Source organism: Eulemur rufifrons, chromosome 19 (genome assembly GCF_041146395.1).
Source record: "Eulemur rufifrons isolate Redbay chromosome 19, OSU_ERuf_1, whole genome shotgun sequence".
NCBI classification, from domain to species: domain Eukaryota; kingdom Metazoa; phylum Chordata; class Mammalia; order Primates; family Lemuridae; genus Eulemur; species Eulemur rufifrons.
The window spans coordinates 94919348-94944547 of NC_091001.1; the positions used below are offsets into that span (position 1 = coordinate 94919348).

The 25200-nt window shown below is 38.1% G+C and overlaps 1 protein-coding gene across 1 annotated transcript; it reads right to left on the reverse strand.

Moving 5' to 3' along the window:
• Positions 1-1973: 1973 nt before the first annotated feature.
• SLC4A1AP (solute carrier family 4 member 1 adaptor protein) lies at positions 1974-25055 on the reverse strand. The gene is made up of 14 exons (XM_069493837.1): positions 24375-25055; positions 23959-24151; positions 21973-22095; positions 21089-21149; positions 20610-20749; positions 19424-19584; positions 18376-18445; positions 17813-17999; positions 12791-12902; positions 10072-10309; positions 7755-7841; positions 6996-7063; positions 5001-5070; positions 1974-3283 (listed from the first exon to the last, which is right to left on the reverse strand). The coding sequence occupies exons 1-14, from the start codon at positions 25035-25037 to the stop codon at positions 3234-3236; spliced, it is 2223 nt and encodes a 740-aa protein (XP_069349938.1). The 5' UTR covers positions 25038-25055; the 3' UTR covers positions 1974-3233.
• Positions 25056-25200: the final 145 nt, after the last annotated feature.

The following is a 25200-nucleotide window of genomic DNA, read 5'->3' on the forward strand; positions in this document are numbered from 1 at the left end:
CAAGGCAGGAGAATTCCTTGAGGTCAAGAGTTCAAGACCAGCCTGAGCAACATAGTGAGACCCTGTCTCTACAGAAAATAGAAAACTTAGACAAGCATGGTGGCACATCCCTGTAGTCTCAGCTACTCAGGTGGCTGAGGCAGGAGATCACTTGAGCCTGGGAGTTGAGGTTGCAGTGAACTATGTGTTGATGCCACATAGCTCATGCCTGGGTAACAAAGCAAACCCTATCTCCAAAAACAAACAAAAACCCAAACCTGATCATTTCATCATCACTAACACCCGCACGGCTTCCTATTGCTCTTTAAATATACAGGCAGATATATACAGAACTCCTGCAAAGGCCAGGAAGGCGGACCAGTTATCAGATTGTATTCCTGCAGTAACAGAATTTTTTTGACAACTAAGAAGCTTACTTTTGTTTCTGAGAAAAGGAGACTGGACTACCTTGATTTCTGGTAACCATAAAACTGCAACCCATATAGTTGCAGGAGAGGATAATTAGCTTTTTGAATAGAAAAGGTGCTCACACGGTAGTAATATTCTTTGGGGGTTGGGGATGGGTAAACTCACAACTGATAGACGTGGTGAGCATTGTAGGGAGGAAAGGGCACATCTCAAATCATGGTTTGGGTGTGGCAAAGTCATAACATGTAATCAAAATGTTTATACTCCCATAATATCCTGAAATTAAAAAAAATTTTCATATATACATGAAGTGGGATACATGTTATTTTTTAAAGATGTTATAAAGATCATCTTGAGCCAGATAAGACCTTGAAGATGAATTACTGTAGAGAAGGGGTTGGCCAACTATAGCCTGTGGGCCAAATTTGGCCTGCCACTTGTTTTTATATATACTTATAGGAACATAGTTACACTCATTCGTTTGTATATTGTCAACACCATTTGCGCTACAACAGCAGAACTGAGTAGTTTTGACAGAGACTGGACAGCTTGCAAAGCCTAAAATATCTGGCCTTTAACAGAAAAAGTTTACTAAAGAAAAAAGTGCTCAAGAGGTTTTCCACCATGAGGTGCACATTGGAATTACCTGGAATGCATGTGAAACCTCAGAGATTCTGATTACACTGGACTGAACTGGGATCCAAGTATTGGAATTAAAATTTTTTTAAATTTCTCTAGGTGATTCTAATATGCAGCCACAGTTGAGAATCACTGATCTAATCCCATCTCTTTTTTTCACAGATGAGGGAAATCAGGCCCAGATGTTATGATCTATTCATTTTTTGTAATAACAACTATTAACATCTATAAAGCCCTGTAAAGTACATTCACCTACATTGTTTCATCTGATCCTCAGAACAAATCTGAGTTTCCAAGAGCAGGAAGCACTGCTGTCCCTGCTTCACAGACAACAGAACTGAGACTCGGGGAATTTAACTCATGTGCCCAATCTCCTATTTAATAAAAGGGAGCTAAGATTCATGTGCAGATCTTTTAAAACAAGTCCACCGACCATTGATGTTAACTGTACAGGCTACATATTTAGATTTTATTTCAGCATAAGGAGTATTATGTGCTTTCAGCATCTCTAGACATGGGACCATACCTAGTGTCCCCAGAACATTTGGTAGGAACGTTTGGCCTTCCTATTAGCAGACTATGTTCTGTGGAGCCCCCAGGATTCCTCAGGGTCATTGTGAGAACTGTGAGGGTACAGTGAGGAAGAGAGGGGGGTGTGTGTAGAGCTCCAAGCCCTTTGCCTTCATTTCAACCACAGCAGGCATACTTTTACCTGATCAAGTATTAGGGTCCCACATACAATTGGGGAACCTGCAGCCTTAAGGCCACATGTGGCCTTCTAGATCTTTAAGCCTTTTGACTGAAGCCAAATTTTACAGAACAAATCCTAGATTTGTTTTCAAAATAAAATAAAAATATGAAAGATGAACAAAAATGCATTAATAAAAATAAAAGGATGTTATTAAAATAGAAGGCTGGAGGTTCCCCACCCCTGGTAGATTTTCATCTTTGAAGCCCACTGATCTGGCTCAGACCTTTGTCCACTGTTTTAATGCAAGATAGCATGGTCACTCCCTACCCAAATTCCTGTCACTTCTTATATCATCAACCAGTTCTTCCCTGTTGGTTTAAATGAAGTCCACCATTATAGAGTCTCATAATACCAACATTCCTTTTTGAGAGATGAAGGATTTATCACTTTTAGCAGACCAGACTTCCCACATCTGTCAGGATAACTGAAGTTGCTCATTACTGCTTCCTGCCTACCTCCGTGCATATGTGTAATCCATTTTAGGAACGTGTTCGCCTCATCCACTCTCTAGCTGGGCCACAGCACTTCTCCTGCCTGCTGATTAGTCTGCCTCAGCCAAACCCAAATGCTCTCCACTTCGCCCCTCTTAGGCTTTCCTTTCTATGGAAGTGAGGCATTCATGACGGGGAGGGTGAGGGGAAAGAATAAGACATCTTCTAGCATTTCTTCCTGTTTCCAAAGAGGAAGGAACTTTTATTCCCCTCTCCACAGAGGTGAGAAGCCCCACACTGGGCAGAACACATCCAGCTGTTCATTCCATGACTTATTTGCATCTTTCCACAAAAGAAATGACTAACTGATTGATTGGTCAAGTCCTGGACATTCATCCGGCTCCATGTTTATCAGGACTAGTGCCTGCATGCATGAGGTGGTGCAATGGCTAACTATGTCCTGATTAGTCAGGGTCTGTTCTCACACCTGGCAGGAGGATTGCAGTTGGAGGCAGTGGGAAGCCCTGTGAATCTATTTTTAGTTTCAAGAATGACAGGAACTGAGAGTCACACCCATAGCATAACCCCATATTTCAACAGTTATTTGAGGAGGCAATATCAGTGAATCCTACAACCTAACCACCAGAAGCACCTTATTCCCCAAGAAAAGCATTAAATCTTAGTGAAAGAGGCTGTGACCTTTAATCAACATTAGAAACATTGTCACCTTCTCATTTTTATGGAGTCATGTCCCTCACTTTACTAATTCTCAAAATATATGGTTCCCTTTTTACATACATACACAAACACTTTTAAACATAAATATCAAATTCAGAAGAATCAGATGGACAGATAGATTTAGGAAGCCAAGAGGACAGAAGAAAAGGCCAGTCACCAGATTTTCCAAATGATCATCTTCACTTCTGGCCATTCAATTTCATATATTATCCCAAATACCCCAATTTGCATGGTCCACAAGGTCTTCCTTTGGGATTCTGAAGCAATCAATAGCCGTATTTGTCATTAAGGTGGGTTCTGCCATCTCCACTTTGGCCTAGATCAGAGCATTAAAAAAAGAAATAAATACATTCACTCTTCCAGTGTCAGGAGGGACAAGATATCCAGACATCAGTAGGACAAAAAGAAAACAGATAAAGAGGTTTCTTCTGTGATAAAAATTTTACTTTTTATTTACAATTTCAAAATATGTTCTCTTTTCACTTCTACCCTACTATTTATTAGCATATAAAAAGCAAACATTTCTAGTAATTAAATTTCTGTTAATTACTAGTATATTAGAAACTGCATCCATAGAAAAAGCAAACTGTGATGAGCATATAGGGAAATAACCATCTCATACACTGCCTTACCAGCGTGTGTAGGAACATAAACCAGTACAATCTCTATAGAATGCAACTTATAATATCTTAAAAATGTTCCTACCTTTGCAGGTTAACTTTCACAAATTTTTCTATAGATGTACCTCTATACTTTATATATTATACATATTATAAAATTACATACATTAGAGGTACTTATTGCAGAGTTGTTTGTAATGGCAAAAGACTAAAAACATAGCAGATACCCTTGAGGGAACTGTTTAAATAAGTACAGCCATACCATAAAAAAGAATGATGCTGCCATAAAAAAAAAAAAAAGAAATCTATAGAATAGCTATGAAAGGATCTCCACATAATGCTAATAGCAACATGTAGAATATGTTTCCATTTGTGTAAAAAAGTGGTGAAATACTATGTATTTTATCACTTATATAAGCATTTTATAATATATATGTATAAAAATTCATAAGAAACTGATAATATCTGATTGTTTTTTGAGGGAAAAAACTGAGTAGCTGAGGCATAACCAGAATTTTTTTTCTTTCTTTTAACTTAATAAAGAAAATTTAAAACACATGCAAAAGTAAATAGAAAAATATAATGAACACCATGTACTCATCACTCAGCTTTAATAATTATCACTGTGGTCAATCCTGCTTTATCTATTATTGCCCTTCCCCTATCTTCCCTCATCCTCCACTACTGGATTATTTTAAGGTAAATCCCAGATGTCATTCTATCTGTGAACACTTTTTTTTTTTTCTTTTTTCTGGAGACAGAGTCTCACTCTGTTGCCCGGGCTAGAGTGCCGTGGCATCAGCCTTGCTCTCAGCAACCTCAAACTCCTGGGCTCAAGCAATCCTACTGCCTCACCCTCCCGAGTAGCTGGGACTACAAGCATGTGCCACCATGCCTGGCTAATTTTTTCTATATATTTTTAGTTGCCCAGATAATTTCTTTCTATTTTTAGTAGAGACGGGGTCTTGCTCTTGTTCAGGCTGATCTCAAACTCCTGACCTCAAGTGATCCTCCCGCCTCAGCCTCCCAGAGTGCTAGGATTACGGGCATGAGCCACCGCGCCCAGCTGTCTGTGAACACTTTTAAGGACTTTTTCCAAAAAACATAACTCAACATCATTCAAACTTTAAAAAATTAACAATAATTTGTTAGTATCATCAAATATCCAGTGTTCAAAATTAATCTGACTGGCCAATTTTTTTTTAACAGTTGTTTGTTTGAATAAGGAGCCAAACAGGGTAAACAAATTATATTGCTTGATACATCTCTTTAGATCTACCTGTTCCATCAGAAGGGAGACTTTTCACTACATTCTCTTGTAATTTAACTTATTTTCAACCTTAAATATATATTACCTATTCAAAAATATAAATAAATAAATCCTAGAGAAAAAGAAAAGTAAAAATAATTTACCTTCAGGTGGGACCCATACACAGTAGTCCGGGTCATCGTCAGGATACTTGGAAGAAAGTGTTGCTGGAAGCTGCAAAGAAAAAAATGGACTATTTCATACATTTTTTATGGGTTTGTTTTTTTTTTTTTTTTGAGACAGAGTCTTACTCTGTTGCCCAGGCTAGAGTGCTGAGGCGTCAGCCTAGCTCACAGCAACCTCAAACTTCTGAGCTCAAGCGATCCTACTGCCTCAGCCTCCCGAGTAGCTGGGACTACAGGCATGCACCACCATGCCTGGATAATTTTTATATATATATATATTTTTTAGTTGTCCAGCTAATTTCTTTGTATGTTTTCAGTAGAGACGGGGTCTTGCTCTTGCTCAGGCTGGTCTCAAACTCCTGAGCTCAAACAATCCGCCCGCCTTGGCCTCCCAGAGTGCTAGGATTACAGGCATGAGCCACCGTGCCTGATTTTTTTTTTTTTTTGAGGCTGGATCTTGCTCTGTCACCCAGGATGGAATACAGTGGTGTGGTCACAGCTCACTACAGCCTCAAATTCCTAGGCTCAAGTGATTCTCCTTGTCTTAAGTCACCTGAGTAGTTGGGATTACAGGTATGTGCCAAAAATGTTAGCAAAAATGGCTTCTTTTATTCAAAAGAATTTTAATTCCAAGAATTACTGTCCCTATGCCTGTCAGCAAACAAAAACTAGGAAAGAACAGTTTCCATTGCTGATCTTGACATAAGTAATCTATTTGTGAGAGCATTCTCTCTGAACCTAGATTTTTTTCCACAAAGCCGCAACAGGCTGGTTTTCAGCCAGTGAAAAGTGATGTGAACCTCTTTAAAAGGGGTAGTTAATATACTGCAAGTATGAGTGCTAAATGGTATAACCCCCAGAAAGGGAAATTTGGCATTTGCCTTTTGATCAACATGCAGAAAAGAGTTAACAGAGTAAGGCTCACTGCTAGCCTTTGAAAGCCTGTTTGTAAGGTTGGCCCTTGTCTGGCACCTGGGAACCTGGATTTCGGGAGGGTTACTACTACTCTAACTGACAAGAGTGGCTCACTGTGCCTAAACTGTACAAACAATATGTTTTATCCTGAATACCTGCTTTCCTTCTGAAAATCTGGAATTTAGGTACATGATAGGCAGGGAATGCCTAGGTGATAAGTCTCCAATAAAAATCCTGGGCATTGAGTTTCTTATGAGCTTTCCTAGTTAGCAATATTTCACATATGTTGTCACAACTCATGGCTTAGGGAATTAAGTATATCCTGTGTGACTTGACTAGAAGAGGACCCTTGGAAGCTTGTGCCTGGTTTCCTCCATATTTCACTCCAGGAACCTTTTCCCTTTGCTGATTTTGCCTGGTATTCTTTCTCTGTAGTAAATCATAGCTGCAAGTATAACCATATGCTGAGTCCTCTTGTGAATTACCTAACCTGCCAGTGGTCTTAGGGACCTCCTGACACAACCCAGCAATCCTATCTCTGGGAGCTTACCACATCCACATAAAATTATGTATACACAAGATTATTCATTATAGCACTGTTGTAATGAAAAACTGGAAACAATCCAAGTGTCCATCTATTGAGAACTGGCTACATAAAGTATAGCCATATAGTAGGAAGTTCTCAATATACTAATATAGGATGATTTCCATAATAAGTTAAAAAAATTAAGATGTAGAATAGAGTATATTATACTCTACCTTTTGTGTAGTAAAAGGAGGAATATAAAAGCATGTTATTACAATGTCTTTGTATGGCAAAACAAAGATTCATAAACTAATAAAAGAGGTAACTCGTATGTGAGTGGTCATAGGGAACAGGGTGAATGAAGACAATAGAGAATTCAAAAATATAAATAGAAGAGAACCCAGATTTCTAAGGGGCAGGGATAAGGCTACTGGGGACTCTGTTAAGTCAATCTCCAAAGTAAGATTTACTCTCCTGGATGTGGCCCATGACAAGGGGGTTCATTTTTACTCCCAGAGAAGTGAAATACTTACTTTGCCTGGACCAGAAGCTTTTTTTTTCTTCAATTCATCTCTGCTTTTCTCATATTCATTCTTTGATGCTAATATAAGAAAGAAAAAAAATGGCAATAGCTATTTTCAGTGTAAGTAAAATAGGAAGAAAATTATTCCTAAGAGAGCATTATAATTACTGAAGAAAAGATGCCCAGGACAATCCAGTTCTCAAAAATTCCTCTACTGCTATAAAAACTATATTAAGAAGACAGAATTCTTCCTTCACTAATAACTCTAGTTTTTAAATCCTAAGGCTATTCTACAAGCTGGAATATAACCACATCATGGAAGGAAATAAGGTTGATTTTACTAGTCCACCGTTTAACCATCATAGGTAAAATGAGAGAAAGTAGTTCTTTTACTCAGCCAAACTTTCAGCCAATGTCTTTTAATAGTTTTGGAACCACTCCCATTATAGTTACATACTCGGCTCTGGGAGATGTAAAACTGTGGAGGGCTTCGCACAGCCAGAGAAGCACTGAGGTAGCAGGTGCTTTGTGGGGCAGGGAGAAGGAACTTCAGGAGGTAGAAGAGGAGTACAAGAAAGGCTACTGGCATGGCATCAAACACAAACCTCTCATACATTCCAATTTTGTCCAGGGGCCTAGCGGCAGCATCTACCCAACATCAGTAAGGCCATTCTCTGTGCTGCCTCCACGTCAGCTGCCAGCCCCTCCTCTATAAAACCAGTCAGCCGCCTGTGTGCAGAGCAACAATGGAGTCTCCTGTACTACTTGCCTGAGGGTTCCTCAAGTGATGAAGCTGTTCTGCTAATCTCTTGATAATCTTTATTCTGTTCCACCTGGCTGAGTTGAGTCATGTTTTCTATAAAAAGCAGTACCAAAGCATATTGTTATTATTTAATTCATGGTGGAAAGCCAAGAAAACAAAAGGAAAAGCTAAATACATATATAATCATCCAGTTTTACTATCATCAGCTTCAGCTAATCTTAATAAGGTTTTCAATAAATGTGCCTCCAGATGTATAATAGAGAACTACCAATTTTCCACTTAAAAAACTTGCCAACTTCATGGAAAATTTTTTGGCAATACTTACCAAAAGTCTTAAAAAGGCTAGAAATTTGGCTTAGAAACCCTACTTCCAGGAAAATGTTAAAAAAAAAAAAATCATAGATGAGCACAAAGATTTATTATTATATATATAAGCATGTTTGTATTAATAATAGCAAAAATTAAGAAATAACCTACATATTTAACAATTAAAAATTAACTAAATAAATTATGGTACATGCATGTGATGGACCACTATGTCCCTTATTAAAAACCACATTTTAAAAAGAATAGTTTAAGAGAAGAAAAAACAAGTTATAAAATAGAATGTATAATATAATCCCAATGTTGTAAAAAATTAATAAAAAAACACCGATTAAAAAAAGGCCTTGGCCAGCCACGGTGGCTCATGCCTATAATCCTAGCATCCTATGAGGCTGTAGCAGGAGGATCACTTGAGCCCAGGAGTTCCAGACCAGCCTGAGCAACACAGCAAGACCCCATCTCTACAAAAAAATAGAAAAAAAAATTGCCAGGTGCAGTAGCACGCACCTGTAGTCCCAGCTACTCAGGAGGCTGAGGCAAGAGGACCACCTGAGCCCAGGAATTTGAGGTTGAAGTGAGCTATAATGACACCACTGTACTCTAGCCCAGGAGACAGAGTAAGACTCTGTCTCCAAAAAAAAAAAAAAGGCCTGGGGTAATCCCTCATCAGCTGTGGATCTGTAGATTTACTAATTATTTAATCACATAAACCAAGTTTTAAAATCTGTGCTATTTTTATACACATATTTACTTTGGTCCCTTTAACAAAAAAATATAACACATATTGCTCCCCTTCCTACTGACATGCTATATCCACCCTCACAATGTATGGACCAAAGACCAGACTCAGAAGAAAGTATGTAAGTATCTTTTTGAGAAGGCCAGGCATTTTGCCAATAACTAAACAAAGTAGAATATAAATACAAAAGATTTATCTCTTACAGATGAGGAAACAGTAACTTTTCTGTTTCTCAGACAACTGAAGGTGATTCAAGAGAAAGGTTACATACTAGGCCTGGTATGTTTATGCAGACAAGCCTAGTTTGTTTTGGAAGTAGACATGCATGCATTCCCACACACATTTACTTCTAGTTTTTATGTTTCTCCTCATGCTCCTTATTTTCTGTGAGATCTCTACCTCCCTAAGCAGTTTGACCAATTTGCAGAAAAATAACTCCTGCAGTTGACAAGGAATGAAAGAGTACTAAAAGGATAAACAATGATCTCTATGGCTGGGGTTGTGGGAGATTTCTCTTTTCTTCTTTGGACTTTTATGAATGATCTATAATTTCTAAAATGAACATATATTCCTTTTATAATCAGAAAAAAATACTTTGAAAAATCCATCAATTCCCTCTTTCAATATTTTTCATCAAATATTAATATTTGCTAAAGTGAGTGGATACTATAAAATCCAGATTTTCTGCTAGGTTCTATAGACAAAAAGATAAATGAGGCATGATCCTTCTTAAGAACTTTACTCCAACAGGTACAATCATGCTTAGCTTCTGCTTTAGGGATGGGGAAAAATGAGTAAGGGGTGACTTCTCCTAAGGCCACGTAATCAGGCCCTATCATCCACCCTACTCCACTGTCGTCCACCTCATACAGTGGCAGCAGGTCAGAATTGTTCCACAGCAGCTGTGGCCTTAGATTCCACAGCTTTCAATTTTCTGTAATTCTGGAACAGACTGGAAATATCCGCCCTTAATTTTCAAAGGGGGTAAATAATGATTGGCAGTCAAAGGGAAACCAAGAAAGTTTATTTCCTTACTATAGAGACAGTGTATCACATATACAAAGTCAAAATGCACAAAAGAACTGGCCTTGCTTACAGCCTGTTCCACTTGAAATAAGAGAAACTAAAAAAATTGAGTAAAGAAAATATTGTCTATTTAAAAATTTTAAAATTAAAAAAAAAAAGAACTGGCCTTGCTTTTTAAAACCTATCCACAATCAATGCAATTGCCCACAGAACAATACAAGAAGAAAGTATTACCGTGGGTTTGGGTTTCTTTAGAATGTGTGAGATCCGTGGGAGGCCTCGTTTCCTGTGCTGCTGTTTCTGGCTCTATCTCTCCCTGTGGCCTACTGCTTCCATCCTCTACTTTTTTCTTTTCATGCTCCTCCTTTTCTTTCTCTTCCTCCTCTTCCTCTTCCTCCTCTTCTTCTACTTCAGGCTCATCCTTCATTCTCAATAGAGTTGGAGGGAGTTCTGGACGCTTGGGGGGTAACTTCTATGAGGGAAACAAAACCATGAACAAGTACTTCTACCTAATGATAATACGAGAAAAATCTCTTCAAGAAGGTTAAGCTAAATGTGTAGAATGTCTAGCCTCTCTAGGTTGATGTACCAGAGAAGTCTGCTGGAAGGACTTTCACATGAAATTTTATTCATCTTAGGACCCTAAACAAGTATCTTTATAGTTTCTAGGTCAAAGATTATTAAATACAAACACTTGAAAACAGCTTGTAGGGAACTAAAACATTTATTCCAGGTGAGTAGCAGCTACAGGCATTCTGTCCTGTTATCTTATGATATTAAAATATCTTATTACAAAATCTTCTAAGGAATAAATCAAATGCACATTCCTAAGAAATAAATCATATGTACTACTTTTTCATTTTAGATTTAGCATAATTTCAAGGAAATAAGACAAGACAATCAGTAAAACAGATCGTGAAGAAATATTTCTTAAAGAATAAGGCCAAATATTCACTCAAGACCATTCAATAAAAGCACTTATTAGAAAAAGTTGGTCACAGTTATAGAATAGAGAGAAGGCACCAAAGTTTATCTTGTTTATATCATCTTTTAAAATATGATTTAGTGCAGTAATCCTCTAAGGAGGGCTTTTTAGTAAAAAGCCTCCATTATGGGTAAATCGTACTCATTCAGAATATAGAGCTGGGACTTCAAGCCTCTGCCACCAGAGGGCAGTATACCCTAATTCAAGGTGTTTGGGGCTGAAATTGTGTTCCCCGCCCCATCCCCAAAATTTAAGTTTGAAGTCCCAACTTGCAGAACACATCAGAACATGACTGTATTTGGATATACAGTCTTTAAAGGTGATTAAGTAAAGGTGATTAAGTTAAAATGACGCTGTTAGGGTGGAGTCCTAATCCAATAATGCTGGTGTCTTTGTAAAAGGAGAAAGAGACACAAGGGGTGCAAGTACACAGAGAGACAACCATGTGAAGAGGCACCAGGGGAGAGCCACTTGCAAGCCAAGGAGAGAGGCCTCAGAGGAAACCAACCCTGTTGGCATCTTGATCTTGGACTTTCAATCTCCACAACTGTGAGAAAATAAATTTCTGTTGCTTAAGCCATTTATTATGGCTGCTCTAGAAAGCTAACACTCAAAGTTCAGCTCCTTGGCGTGATGAAAACCTTCTAAAAGCTGAATCTATGAATAGGAATATACACAAAGCAAAAATATATGCCAGTGAGATGTTACAGATAGTAGAAAGATCATAAAACTCAAGGGACAAAAGACGCGATCTAATTGCCAGCTTAGTTACATAATGCTAGTATGATCTGGTATTTAACCTCTCTCTTTCCTCATCAGTAAGAGATAAACATTCCTACATGTCATAAGGTGTTAGAAGGATTAAATGAAGTAAGGAAAATAATATGGCAGAGACAGGTGCACACACCAGGTTTTTGTTTTTGTTTTTTGAGACAGAGTCTCACTCTGTTGCAGGGGCTAGAGTGCCATGGCATCAGCCTAGCTCACGACAACCTCAAACTCCTGGGCTCAAGTGATCCTCCTGCCTCAGCCTCCTGAGTAGCTGGGACTCCAGGTGCTCGCCACCACACCTGGTTAATTTTTTTATTTATTTTATTATTTTTATTTATTTATTATTATTTATTTATTTTTAGTTGCCCAGCTAATTTTTTTTTTTCTATTTTTAGTAGAGACAGGGTCTTGCTCTTGCTCAGGCTGGTTCGAACTCCTGACCTCAAGTGATCCTCCTACCTCAGCCTCCCAGAGTGCTAAGATTACAGGCATGAGCCACCTCGCCCAGCTGACACACTATGTTATTAACAATATAGTCTAAATATTACATCTATCCACCAGGGAAAAAGCATCTAACACAGGAAACCCTCTTTTCTTCTTTTTTTTTAAGAGACAGGGCTTCACCATTACCCAGGCTGGAGTGCAGTGGCATAATCATAGCTCACTGTAGGCTCAAACTCCTGGGCTCAAGTGTTCCTCCTGCCTTAGCCTTCTGAGTAGCTGGAACTACAGGTACACACCACCACGTCTGGCTAATTTTCTTTTTTTACTTTTTGTAGATACAGGGTCTTGCTATGTTGCACAGGCAGGTCTCAAACTCCTGGCCTTGAGCAATCTCCCACCTCAGCCTTCCAAAGCACTGGGATTACAGGCATGAGCCACTGTGCTTGGCCCCAGATCCATTCCTAAATGCAACAGTCATCAGAAATTAATAAACTGGTATTCTAATTTATAAATCATTTACTTGCAAATTGACTGGCATGAATCAATTCACCAATTCTTAATAACCCTAAGCTGAAGAGAAAGATCCAAGAACAAAGTTCTGGAAAAGATGTGATCAGAACAAGCCCATAGCCTTTTCTCACATTACTAGGGAATGAGTCATTTGCATTTTCAAAAACAAAAAGAGAAAGAAAGAAAAACTAACTCAGGAATAACTCAAGGGCTAAAAGTTTAACACCCTGACTCACAACTTACCCCTACTGTTCCAGTTTTTAATTTGAATTTGCTTCCTCCTTTCATGGCACCAAAGAGAGGCAATGAGAGTTTTTTAGCTTTGTTTTCTCCATCTGTAGTCTGACTTTCAGTCCTAGGAAGAAAGAATAATTATACATATTTATTCCAGTTAGTTTTGGCAAAACAAAAATTATCACAAAATGAATATCTAAGCATGCAACAACAGAAAGAGGTATTCAGGACAGCAGAGTTTTAATGAACAACAGTAATGCTGACTGTCAAAGACACAGAGCTATTAAGGGCAAGATGAGGCTGCTCTCTTAGTCTAGCAATTTGCAACATGCTATATGACTTCAAATCTCTGAAATGACTACAGTACAAAGGTCACTGGCAAAGGGCAATGTATAATTATGACCATGTCTTTACTTGGATGGATCCATGGTATAAAGCCCTGTTCCCGCCAACCTCTAAAGAGTGCCTTAGGGAGTACACCCTTGTAATACTGACAAAGGCATAGTGAGAGACAGTGCAACTGGTGAGCTTGTCAACATTCTCATTGGCTAAAAATAGTCATAAAAGCTAAGTCCACTAGGCCAAAGCTGAGGAAGAGAAAAGTTGAAATTAGAAACGGGAAGGAGAAAACAGAGTAAAAACAAAAGGTATGGCAGTTCAGTTGACAAGACACTCAGAGAGTAGACAAAGGTGGCAATGAGAAGATGGCATGAGGAGACAGAGGAAAGCTTAGAATAACCATACTAGACTAGGGAAGAAAGCCCTACACTTTCTTCACATTGACCATGGGACAGCCCTGCAAACTGGAGTATAAGGACAGTACTGGCACTTCTAACTCATAGTGACCCATACCAGACACTGGCTACCCTGGCCCACCTTGAAGCCCCACTTGCCACTTCTACCTTTTTTTACCTAAGTCTAATCCCCTCAGCGGCCCTCTTGAGCCCAGCCCTACCCTCTTTCTCCCTACCAGAGATAAAATCCATTCCCTTGCTAAGGCCGCCAGAAGAATCTTGCCTGCCTGGCCCAAAAGACCCTTTTCCAAATCATTACCTTTCACACCCTTCCTCAAAGGCCTCAGGAAGGCTCTGGCATAGAAAGATAAAACCAACAGCAACAGAGGTGTTTTTTCAGTTACATCAAATAGCTGAGCTGGCCTGTGCAAAGACTGGCCCAGTAGAGATGAAAAAGCAGAAGATGGGAATCACCATCAAGAGTTGCTTGGGAGATGAGTGTGGCAGGCAGAAAGTGTGGAAGTTCAATCCTCAAGTAAGAAGAGGAGGGGGAAGATACACAGCATCCAGGCCAGTACAAAAGTAGGAAAGGGAGGAAAGCCAAGCAAACACACAGACTGACAGCAGGAGAGGAGGCTCTGGAAGAAGCTGATGTTATGTCTTCTGGCCCAGAACCCCTGCAAGGGCTGACTTATCAAATTAAAGGATTATAGAATTGGAATTAAAACTCACTGATAGTTTGTTTACCCCAGATATGCCTCCAGAGTTTTTACCTTTTCTCTTCAAAACCAACGTTACAAATGATGATGGTAATATATATGCCAGCACTTTAGGTACTTTAAGCACTTTATTCATTTAAGTTTTGTACCATAATTACCTCCAATTTACAGATGAGGAAAGTGAGGATCAAAGAAGTTATATAACTTACCCCAAAATGCCTAAAAAGTAATTGATAGAGCTGAGATCTAAACCCAAGAAGTGTAATTCTACTACTAACCTGTCCCCTCACTATCAATAAGGTAACTCAAATATCACATGAGTCAAATGGATTTTTGTGGACTGATCTAGGAATCACTGTATTAAATATCCAAACTATATATAAATCTTTGAATAAACCTGCTAGTAATTTGGGGATGAATTTTCTGTACAGATGAGAAAGGGCTCCAGAAACATTTTACTTCTACATCTATGTAAAAGGAGGTAGCTTTCAATATCTAGATACTCTTCTATGTAATGCTCCTAGCATCAAGTTGTAGGTTTTATACACAGGGGTGAGGGACTTAATAAATGCTTACTGACAATCTAAAGCAACCACTGTCCAACAGAATTTTCTGCAATGATGGAAAGGTTCTATACAGTAGCCACTAGCCAGCCACATGCAGCTGTCAATCACTTGAAATGAGGCTAGTGTGAATGAATATCTGAATTTTTAATTTTACTTAATTTTTTAAAATTTCAATTTTAATAGCACACAAGGCTACTGGGTGCTATGCTGGACAGCACAGGAATAAAGAAAATAAGAAATTTTCTAAACTTCATAAGTGGGTGAATCATCTAGCTAGTATCAATTTTTTCTTTTTTTTTAGAGACAGGGTCTTACTCTGTTGCCCAAGCTGGAGTGCAGTGGTGCCATCATAGCTCACTGTAACCTTGAACTCCTGGGCTAGCCAGTGTCACTTTTTGAGATGCCCACCTGGATTGTGCTCATGAGGGTTGCTTATTTCTACAATAACCTACTCTACATTTTTGAAATTTGTTGATGAGACCACATATAACAAAATTTTAAAATACTGTTAGGTTGAAAGATTGGATCTTTCTCCCTCTCTCATACACACACACACTCAAAATATCAGCCAAGTGTAGGAAGAATTATTACCAAAATCTTGTTTACAAATCACTCAATAATCTTTTAGATGTTTGTGAATGGATTTAGATTCATCTGTTCCAATAATTTCCCCAAAATCAAAGTTAACAAGAAAATTAACTTCCAGGAGATTATGCTTTCACCACTTTCAAAAGAAGAAATCATACTTAAAAAAAAAAAAAGTATTTAAATACACTAAGTTGTTGTCAACTGGTTCTTAGGAACGACAGATACAGGCATTAAAGGACAATCTGTGCTCATCTTTTCATCTGTGGTTTTAAAATCATCTAAGATTTATCATTCCTGAGAAAAGAGATTAAAAAATGACTAGGTGTAGATTTAATGTGAAACAATGAGAAACCCTACTATTCAAGATTGTCATTCCTGATTTTGAAATGTGGCTGTGCCAAGCTCTTGTCAAAGCTAATCTAGTGTGCTCTAATCTAGCTCCACTTCTTTAACCCCAGGTTTATGACCAGAAGAAAAAGAAAGAGAAAGACGGCAAGCTAAACCCTGCTTCACGCTAGGCCCTACTTCACAACTTCCAGCCACTTGTTTATGAAGGAAAATGTAAGTCAGAGCCTTTCCTCTCAGGGATCTCCCTCTTCTCCTCTCTCCACCTTCCTTGTGGGAACTGGAGCTTTCCTAGTAAGAAAGGTCTCTAAATCCCCACTTCCTCCTCTTGCTTAATGTATACGATATTAACTTTCACATACCCAGGCTCTGAGAGGTGTTTTTTTTTTTTTCAAAGCAGAGATTTACTTTTATTAACAAATATTTTTTATTGGAACAAAATTATTAATATAATTTACTTTTTCCAGCTATCTGGCATTCAAAACTAGAACTGTAATCACATTATTGTAAATTTAGGACTAAAACAGTATAGCTATTTCATACGGGACTTTCTTTTTAAGAAATTCAGTATATTTGAATAGAAATTATATTCATATGTTCAAAACTCATACGGTATAAAGGATATATACTGGGAAAAGTTCTCTCCTCCCATTGCTGTCCCCCAGCCACCCAGTTCCCCTCCTCATTGGCAATCAATGTTATCAGTTTTTATAAATCTTTCCAGAGATCCAGTAGCAGGTGCTGTTGGTACTCCTCCCAGATTCCCTTTACCAGGCCAACCAGCTACTGCAGACATTGTCTGCTAAAAGCTCATGCCTACAACCTTCTCAGAACTGCTACACCCCAATCCCCCACCCGTTATGGCCACTGAAGGGTTGAGGAGGGTATAAGCCCAAGCCCCTTCCCTCCATGGCATCTGTGGCACCATTCAGGCTCTCCTGAAATCACATCTTTGCCCAGCTTCTTCCCCTGCACTGGCCTACCTCACGCCCATACAGATTTCTCCTGAGAGCACTCTCTTAATAAATCACTTGCAGACAAATCCCCATCTCAGAGTCTATTTTTAGGGAACCTGACCTCAACAGACCTTATGCCTACATAAGCAATGGCCTACTTACCTATTTATTCTTCCCCTATCATCATTTTTTATACAGATAGTACCTGTTACATACTTTGTACCTTGCTTTTGTTACCTAATATATCTTGATAGTGTTTCCATATCTTACATAGTTTCCTCATTTTTTATAGCTATACGGTATTCTATTGTACATCTATATTATAATTTATTTAACCCATCCCTTTTGACAAACATTATGGGATTTCTAATCTTTTACCATTATAAACAATGCTGCAATATATAGTCATCATTTTCTATGTATGTAAGGGACAAATTCCTAGAAATAAAATAGTTAGACCAAAGGGTATGTGCATTTGTAAGTAGGATAGATACTGCCAATTTGTCCTGTATAAAGAATGCACTAATTTGCTCTTCAATGAGCAATATAAGAAAGTGCCTTTTCAACATAGCTTCATCAGCACAGTGTATCATCATACTTAACGAACCTTTATCAAATCCACAAATAAATAATGGTGTTACATTATAGTATTTGTATTTCTCTTATGAGCAAAGTTGAGCATCTTTGTATATAGTTAAGAGATATTTGCATTTCTTTTTCTGTGCCCTGTAAGTTGACATCATTTGCTTATTTTTCTCTAAGGTGGTTGGCTGTCTACTTACCATTCATAGATCTTTATATATTAAAGAAATTAGTCTTTTGTGCTTGTTGCTTTTTAAAGAAGTTTATTCTGCACTAAAAGACTTAAGTAAAACCCTTCAGAGCCTTCTAATGAACCAGAAATCAATATAGTTTTTGCTAAAATTCCTCTAGCAGTCTATATTTCACAAATCAAACAGGTTTTTAGTTACTCTGTGAAACCACAACTTTCTGTGCTTCAAAGGTTCCCTGTATAATGTTTCTACTATATAATGATTACCTAAGAAGATAAAGGGAAAATTCAAAATGTTATCTACACTGCCCTGCTTATTTAAAATTCCAAACATAACTAAGACTTACTTACTTTTTCAGTTCTGGAATCTCTGCTGGCTTTACAATTTTTATTAACCCTTTAAGTCTCTGTTGTTCTTTCCTCAGTTCAAAAGTTCTCAGGTGAAGTTTCTTCCGGGACACACCATCTAATGCACTCCCTGATTTCATTTCTGACATGAATGCATCTAAAGAATCCTGAGATGGTGATTCTGATAGAGCTGTCCAAGAAAGGGATAACACATGTTTAGAAAAGATGGTCTCTAATATTTTTAAATTCAGAGGTTCCATAGAAAAGTCACTAACAAAAGCTGTACAGAAGACATCACTGATATTAGGAATAAGAAAACACGTTGTAGCTGTAAGACACTGAGAAGTCATTTTATCTCAATGGGCTTCATTCACCTCAACTATTAAATAAAGATGTAAAAGCAAATTATTTATAATGCTCTCTCTCATTCTAAAATGCTTTATTGCCCCTTAGAAAGGCTTCATGTTCTGTAGGACATATCTTACTAACCAATGTAGCCCCAGTACCTAGCATAGTGCACTATATATGGTATTAATATATCCATAAATATTTGATAAATGACTTACCTTTGCTTGAGGCTTTCAGCCTCTCAGAAATTTCAGTGAGTTCCCTTTCAGCATCATTTAACTTCGCAACCTGTAACACACCCAAATCAACAGGGTTAGTTTTTCTTCTTTTGAACTATGTTTCCTTATGATCTTCCTCTTATTTTCACTATTGTTACTATAAATTTTAAGAAGATAATTTAGAAGTCCATTTAAATCTGCTTCTTATGGAGTTAACATTTTTCATTTGATTATCTAATTCTAATTGAATTAATTTCTGAATTAAAGAACTCAGAATTAAACAGAATGAATAACTCAGACTTTACTCAGAAGAAAGAGCTCAAGGTCTCTGTTTTCATTGATTAAACAAAAGGATCGATGATGGGTAATGTTTTAAGCTCTGAAGACTACTATAAATGAATTATCTATAAGATAAATTCCTAAAAATGAAATTGCTGGGTCAATGCATTTTTAATGTTAAGATGTTACAGGACTGACCATAAAAAAGATTGTATTGTACATTCCCACCAAATGTTTGAGAGTCCATTTCCTCATTCTCTTCTCAAACTCTGCAATATTAATCTTTTTATGCTTTTTCTAGTCAAATAGGTAGACTATTACCTACCTATTGGGTAATAGGTAAGTAATTAACCTACATATTAACTAATGCCACCTTATGACTATATATTACCACACTATGCTCCTCAAAATTCCTTTGACTCCTCTTAGCTGCCAGAAGCCTAAAGTCAATTTCACCTTAGATTGCCCTAACTTGGAAGTTTTTCCTTTCTTTTTTGGGGGTGTTATCATATCCAAAGAATGTTCATTAATGGATCAATATCATCATGGAGGAAAATCTCTAGCAGCAAGCCAAATTTTTTTTCCCAACAACTTGGATAAGACTAGTTGTTTGTTACTATTAGATTTAAAGATCACAAAAGTTATACTTCAGTGCCACATTTCAATGCTACTACTTTAAAAATTGTAATTATCATAAAACATATTTAAATAATACACTATTTTATTTAAAAATTAAACTACCACAGCCACTTCTATAAATAAAACTTGCCAATGATTCAAAGGTCTCTGGCTTCTCATCAATCTTGCCAGCCTTCTTCATTCGGTTCAGACGCTTCTTCTCAACCAGGCCAGTTCGATCAAGAAATGTGTCATCATCACTGTCATAAAAGTCTTCATCCTCCCAGTTCTTGGCTTTCCTTTTCCGAGATACTAGAGATGGAAAAAATAATTGATAATAAATAAAATAAGTTTAAGAAAAAAAAAAAAGAAAGAAAGAAGGCAAGTAGACAAGCACCTTAAAAAATCACCATCAACTATTGAAAGAGGATTCTATAAGCTTTGAAACTATACATAAAAAGAAAGGGCCAAACCTTGAAAACATTATGCTAAATGAAATAAGCCAGATATAAAAGGACATATCACATGATTCCACTTATATGAGCTACCTAAAGTAGTTAAATTCATAGAGACAGGGTGGGCGCAGTGGCTTACACCTGTAAGCCCAGCACTTTGGGAGGCCAAGATGGGAGGATTGCTTGAGGCCAGGAGCTTGAGACCAGCCTGGGCAATATTGCAAGTCCCCATCTCTTAAAAAAAGTAAATGAATAAAATAAAATAAAAGATTCAAAATATATCAGGATATTCTTGTTTCTCAGAAATAGAGGTATTTTTAAATGCCAGAAGAAATAACTGAGTTTAAAGGTGCTACAGAAGAGGACTGAGGAGCATTAGGGCAAGGAACGGGTATATATTTTGTTATAAGCCTTTTCGTAGTTTTAGACCAGACATAAGTTCCTTTGCAATAATAAAAATTAATTTTAGAATAAATAAAAATATAAGCCTATTAATAAGTGTTGCTATAGCCAGACTTCTTTAAAAAAACAAGGTAAATCTAACATATTGATATGGATAATATCCATGATACATCCTTATGTTAAAAGAGTGAGTCACAAAAGAGTGTAAGTAATGTGACTATATTTGTGTATCAGTGTTTGCTTTTTGTTAAAAGATCTATTTCCAAACACACATTTATATATGCATAGAAAATGTCTGGGAGAATATAAACAATGGCTACTTTAGGGTATTAAGATCAGGATTCTTTTTCTTTTCATTTCAAAATATTCTGTACATTTACCTTTTCCCCTATAAAGAGGTTTTACTACCTTTTGTGTTAAATTTTCCTTTTTTTTTTCTTTTTTTTTCTTTTTAAGAAGAAAGGGCTCCTATATACTGACCTGCTTCCTGCCGCAGCAATCCCAAAGTATCAAGGATCCGACAAGCTTCCAGTGAGCACTGGATCATTGCCTCTTTTTTCTTTCCTGAGTGAATGGCCTCAGCCACCAGTTGTTTTCCAGTCGAATCATCCACAGGTAATCTGCATTGGTTTGGTGGGAATTGTACATAGCACTAAGCTCCATTCCTCATGAAAACAACTAATATGCTAATAGCTGTGAGTTTTTTAGATGGTTTTTCAGTCTCTCAGTTCATCTTGTTCTGTCTTGCCAAGGCTGGACTTCAAATCTTTACCTTCCACCTCTCACCCATCCCACCTGACTCCCCAATAACACAAGTGTTACTAAGCTATCAAAGCCCAAATTTAGGAAGAGCCTAAAATTAAGACTTAAGTTACTCTTTGAGTTGTTGTCTATAACCATAAATTAAACCTGAAATTGGGCACTTTCCAGAAATGGGCTTTAATAAGAAAATAACATACCTCACCCTGCAGAGCCAAGTGCTATGTCCCTGTTCATCAAATTCATATTCTAATTCTTCTCCTGTGGGAGAAAAAAACACAAAACAATGTCAATAGGATCTGAAAATTACTAGTTGATACGAGAAATGAGAACAAAGGTTAAATAAGTTCCCAAACCACACTGAATAATAAATCTCAATGCATTTCATATCATTCCTGGAGATTATAATCTGATAATAAAATTAGAATGAGTTTGAAGCAAAGAAAAAAGCAAACTGAGATCAAAACAGTCAACTCTCCAACATAGCTTTGTACACTGTATAGTAGCTTTCACACTTTTTACAAGTTACAGACTTAAGTGGTTATTTTATAACAGTTGCCTAGTTTTTAGAAGCATAAGTATTAAGTATAGAAAGCAGCCAGTTCATATATTATTCACATATATAAAATATACACATATATATACACATAAATGTCCTCGCAAAGTATTTCTACTGAAACAATTCTCTGTAGAAACATTTTTTTAAAATCATATAAAGTCAAAATCCATGTTAGGAATTACAAAAAATCAGATGAATTAGGAATAACGAATTACATGAAGTTGGCTCAATTTTCCCACCACCAAAGCCCAGGATCTTTTAAGAATGAGATGAGTCAGGAAAAAATAGTTCCTTTTTTACAAGATGAGAAGAAAGAGTAAAAAGATTTTTGTGATTTTCTTTTTTTCTACCACTAAAATAATAAGGAATGATTTTAATATAAACCTGAAGCAACCAACCACAAATGCAAGAACTGAACAAGGAGGACAGCAGATAAAATATAGCATTTCTAAGTATAATGCTCTACCTGAAGCTCTAGAAAACAAGGATACATTTTACTGGTAGGGTCAGAATCTGTTTACATACCTTCTCGGTCAAAAAAACCTTGGAGAGCCTTTTTTGGATCCTTTATATAAAAGGCCTCCCTTTCTTGCTGAAACTCTAAAACAATGGGGTTCTCTTCAGCCTCTTCCTCTACAGCATCTTCTCCTACAGGATATGGGAAAGAAAGGAAAGATAATCAGACATGAGAAGAGACTATGTGAATGACACCCACTATCCTTTCAGGCTGCATAAAGGTACAGTTATCTGGAATGAAAAGAAAAATACGTATTTGGGGGGCAGGGGGTGAAACAGCCACAAAATCACCAGTATGAGCATCTTCAGGTTTTCTAAACTGTATGAAACGTCAAAACTTGTTGTGGCATCTTAATTTTTTTTCCTCCATCACTATATTTTAAAAGCAAAATTACCTACCACATTGTGGGAAAAAATCTGAGGTGCTCAGCCTGGCATTCTTCTCCTCTCACACTCAGGTTTAATACTTTGTTTCCAATATAATTTCCCAATACTTTTTATATCTGCCGGGTAGAATGGTCTACTCATTACTCCTTTAAAATCATCAATTGCTATCCTGAATACTAATCTCAATGCTCAACTTCATGACAGCTTTTCCTCTCCTTCAAGTTCCAGCTCAAAACTCTTCTCCTTATAAAGTTTCACAAAGACCTAAGTCAGTGCTGTCCAATGGAAATATAATGAAACACATATATATGTAATCTTAAATTTTCTGTTAGCCACATTAAAAAATGATAAGAGACAAAATTATTGCCACTTTAACAGGTAATCAATATAAATATATTGGGCCAGGCACGGTGGCTCACGCCTGTAATCCTAGCACTTTGGGAGGCCAAGGCAGGAGGATCGCTTGAGGCCAGGAGTTGGAGACCAGCCTGAGCAACACAGTGAGACTCCAACTCTACAAAAAAAATACAAAAAATTAGCCAGGCATGATAGTGCACGCCTGTAGTCCCAGCTACGTGAGAGGCTGAGGCAGGAGGATCACTTGAGCTCAGGAGTTCAAGGTTCTAGTGAGCTATGATGATGCCACTGCACTCTAGCCCAGGTGACAGCACAAAACCCTGTCTAAAAAAAGAAGAAAGAAAAGAAAGAAAGAGAGAGGGCGATAGAGAGAGAAAAGAAAAGAGAAAGAAAGAAAGAAAGAAAGAAAATATATATATATATAAAATAAATGAGATATTTTACATTCTTTTTTCAGACTAAATATTCGAAATTCAGTGTGTATTTTGCACTTACAGCACATGTCAATTTGGACTAGCCACACTGCAGGCGCTCAGTAACCACATGTGGCTAGTGGCTACCATATTAGATAGCACAAGGCTAAGTCCTCAGTGATTGCTCCCTTCTCTGAACCTTTACTCTAGTATATGTATGGTTTCTAGTTTTTGTTTGGTACTTCAAGTAATTTCATAATATTTATCTTGTCTTCCCAACTACATCTTCTATCTTTTTATAGTCCTATCTCCTGAATATCCATCCTTCAAAATGTCTGGTGTTATAGAAAATTCAATGTATCCTTTTTGCTAAGGGACCAGCTTTCTCTGATTAGATATTACAAATTTCTACATTTTTTACAAAGCATGAAAAATCAAGATAATATCTTGATTTTTACAAAGATATTTTTACAAAGCATGAAAAATCAAGATAATATCTTATATTAATATCCCATTTATTTGATTGAATGTAGTTCCACCCCCTCCAGTGATAATCATATAGCACAAGGCCAGTATTTAATAAATATTTTTGCCATTAAATGGTAAAAAAAAAAAAAGTTAATTGCATGCTGAGGACGAGTTTTGAACAACAGAGTGCATTAAGAACAAGTTAAAAGAACTCCATAGTGACCATATTCAATTTTTTTACATCAGTAAAGTGAAAATTATGTTTTCCCTATCTCAAAGTCATGAAAAATTGTGTGAAAAAAAGCATTCAAGGGCACTACTAGTAATGAATTCAAAATATTAAGCTATGCCAGCAATTTTAATTTCTTACCCATTCCCCAGGTGCAACCCATCTCATCATCTTGGCTACTAGTATTTCTGTTTCTTTCAGTGGTATCCATTTCCTCCTCTTCATCTGAGTCTTCTCCTAGCATCTTCTTCTCCAACATTTGTTGCTGCTTGCGCAATTCCTTCAACTGCGTCACCGTTAACTCGGATTCTGCCTCTCGGTCTTCCTCTGGTCCCTTATGAACCAAGCAAAAAAGTTCTTTCAGAGTTCAGAAATCTGGAAGTTACTTTCAGAAATACAGCAATGTGTACAGAGGTCTGGAGATGAGGGGCCAGACTGATCCCTCCACTTTTGTAATCGCTGACCGGGAGAATTTCCTTCCTCAACAAAAGCTTAAGAAGCTCAGGAGCGCAGCCCGGTGAGCTCCTGAGATTCCAAGTCTAGATTTTTCTACTTACCTGCAGGATGAAGAGCCGGGTGCTGCCTCCAAAGCGAAGAACATGCCCGACGTGGACCCGACAATAGGTGCGGGGTGGGATGCGAGTTTTGTTGAGAAAAGTGCCATGCGTGCTTCCCAGGTCGTAGAGGTAGAAGCCCGGCCTGTGGCCCTCGCATTCTCTGTCTGGGCCGGACGCCCTGTGCTGCAGCACAGCATGGTAACGAGACACAGAAGGGTGCTCCAGACACACGTCGCAGCTAGACAGCCTCCCGAAAAGGCAGTAACTCGTCCCTTTCAAGCTACGGGTGCCAAGGATGGTGCCGCCCTTCAGGGTCTCTAGGCCGTAGGGGGCCGTGGTTGGGCCACCCCATGGCGGCTCTTGGTAGGGGGGAGCCCGGGCCGAACCGCCAGGGGAAGAAGATGCTGTGGGGGGACGTGGCTGCTCCTCCTGTGGACTCCTGGTGTCCCCGCTGTCCAGCAGAGGTGGCGGGACGTCGGGCTCCCCAGAATCGGGGTCCCGCAGCGCCGTGGGCCTTTCTTTCTTCACCTCCTCAGGGTCTGAGGGATTGGTAGCCGGGTCTTTATCCCGCACCGCCCGGGGCACCAGCAAAGCTGGCTTCTTGAAGTCGCCACCGACTTCTTGCGGTGTCGCTGGCTCCGACCGAGGAGGACTATCAGCCATCCTAAACCCGGTGCAGCCTCGAAATCTGTTCCTAGAAACCTCACCCTTCGGTCTCTGCGTTCCTCTCCACGTTTCCCTCTCCCAAACTCTCAGTGACTCCTCTGGGTAGCAATGGTGGAGTTGCTCCTTCACGACCCAGAGCGCTGTGAAGTGGTGCGTAACA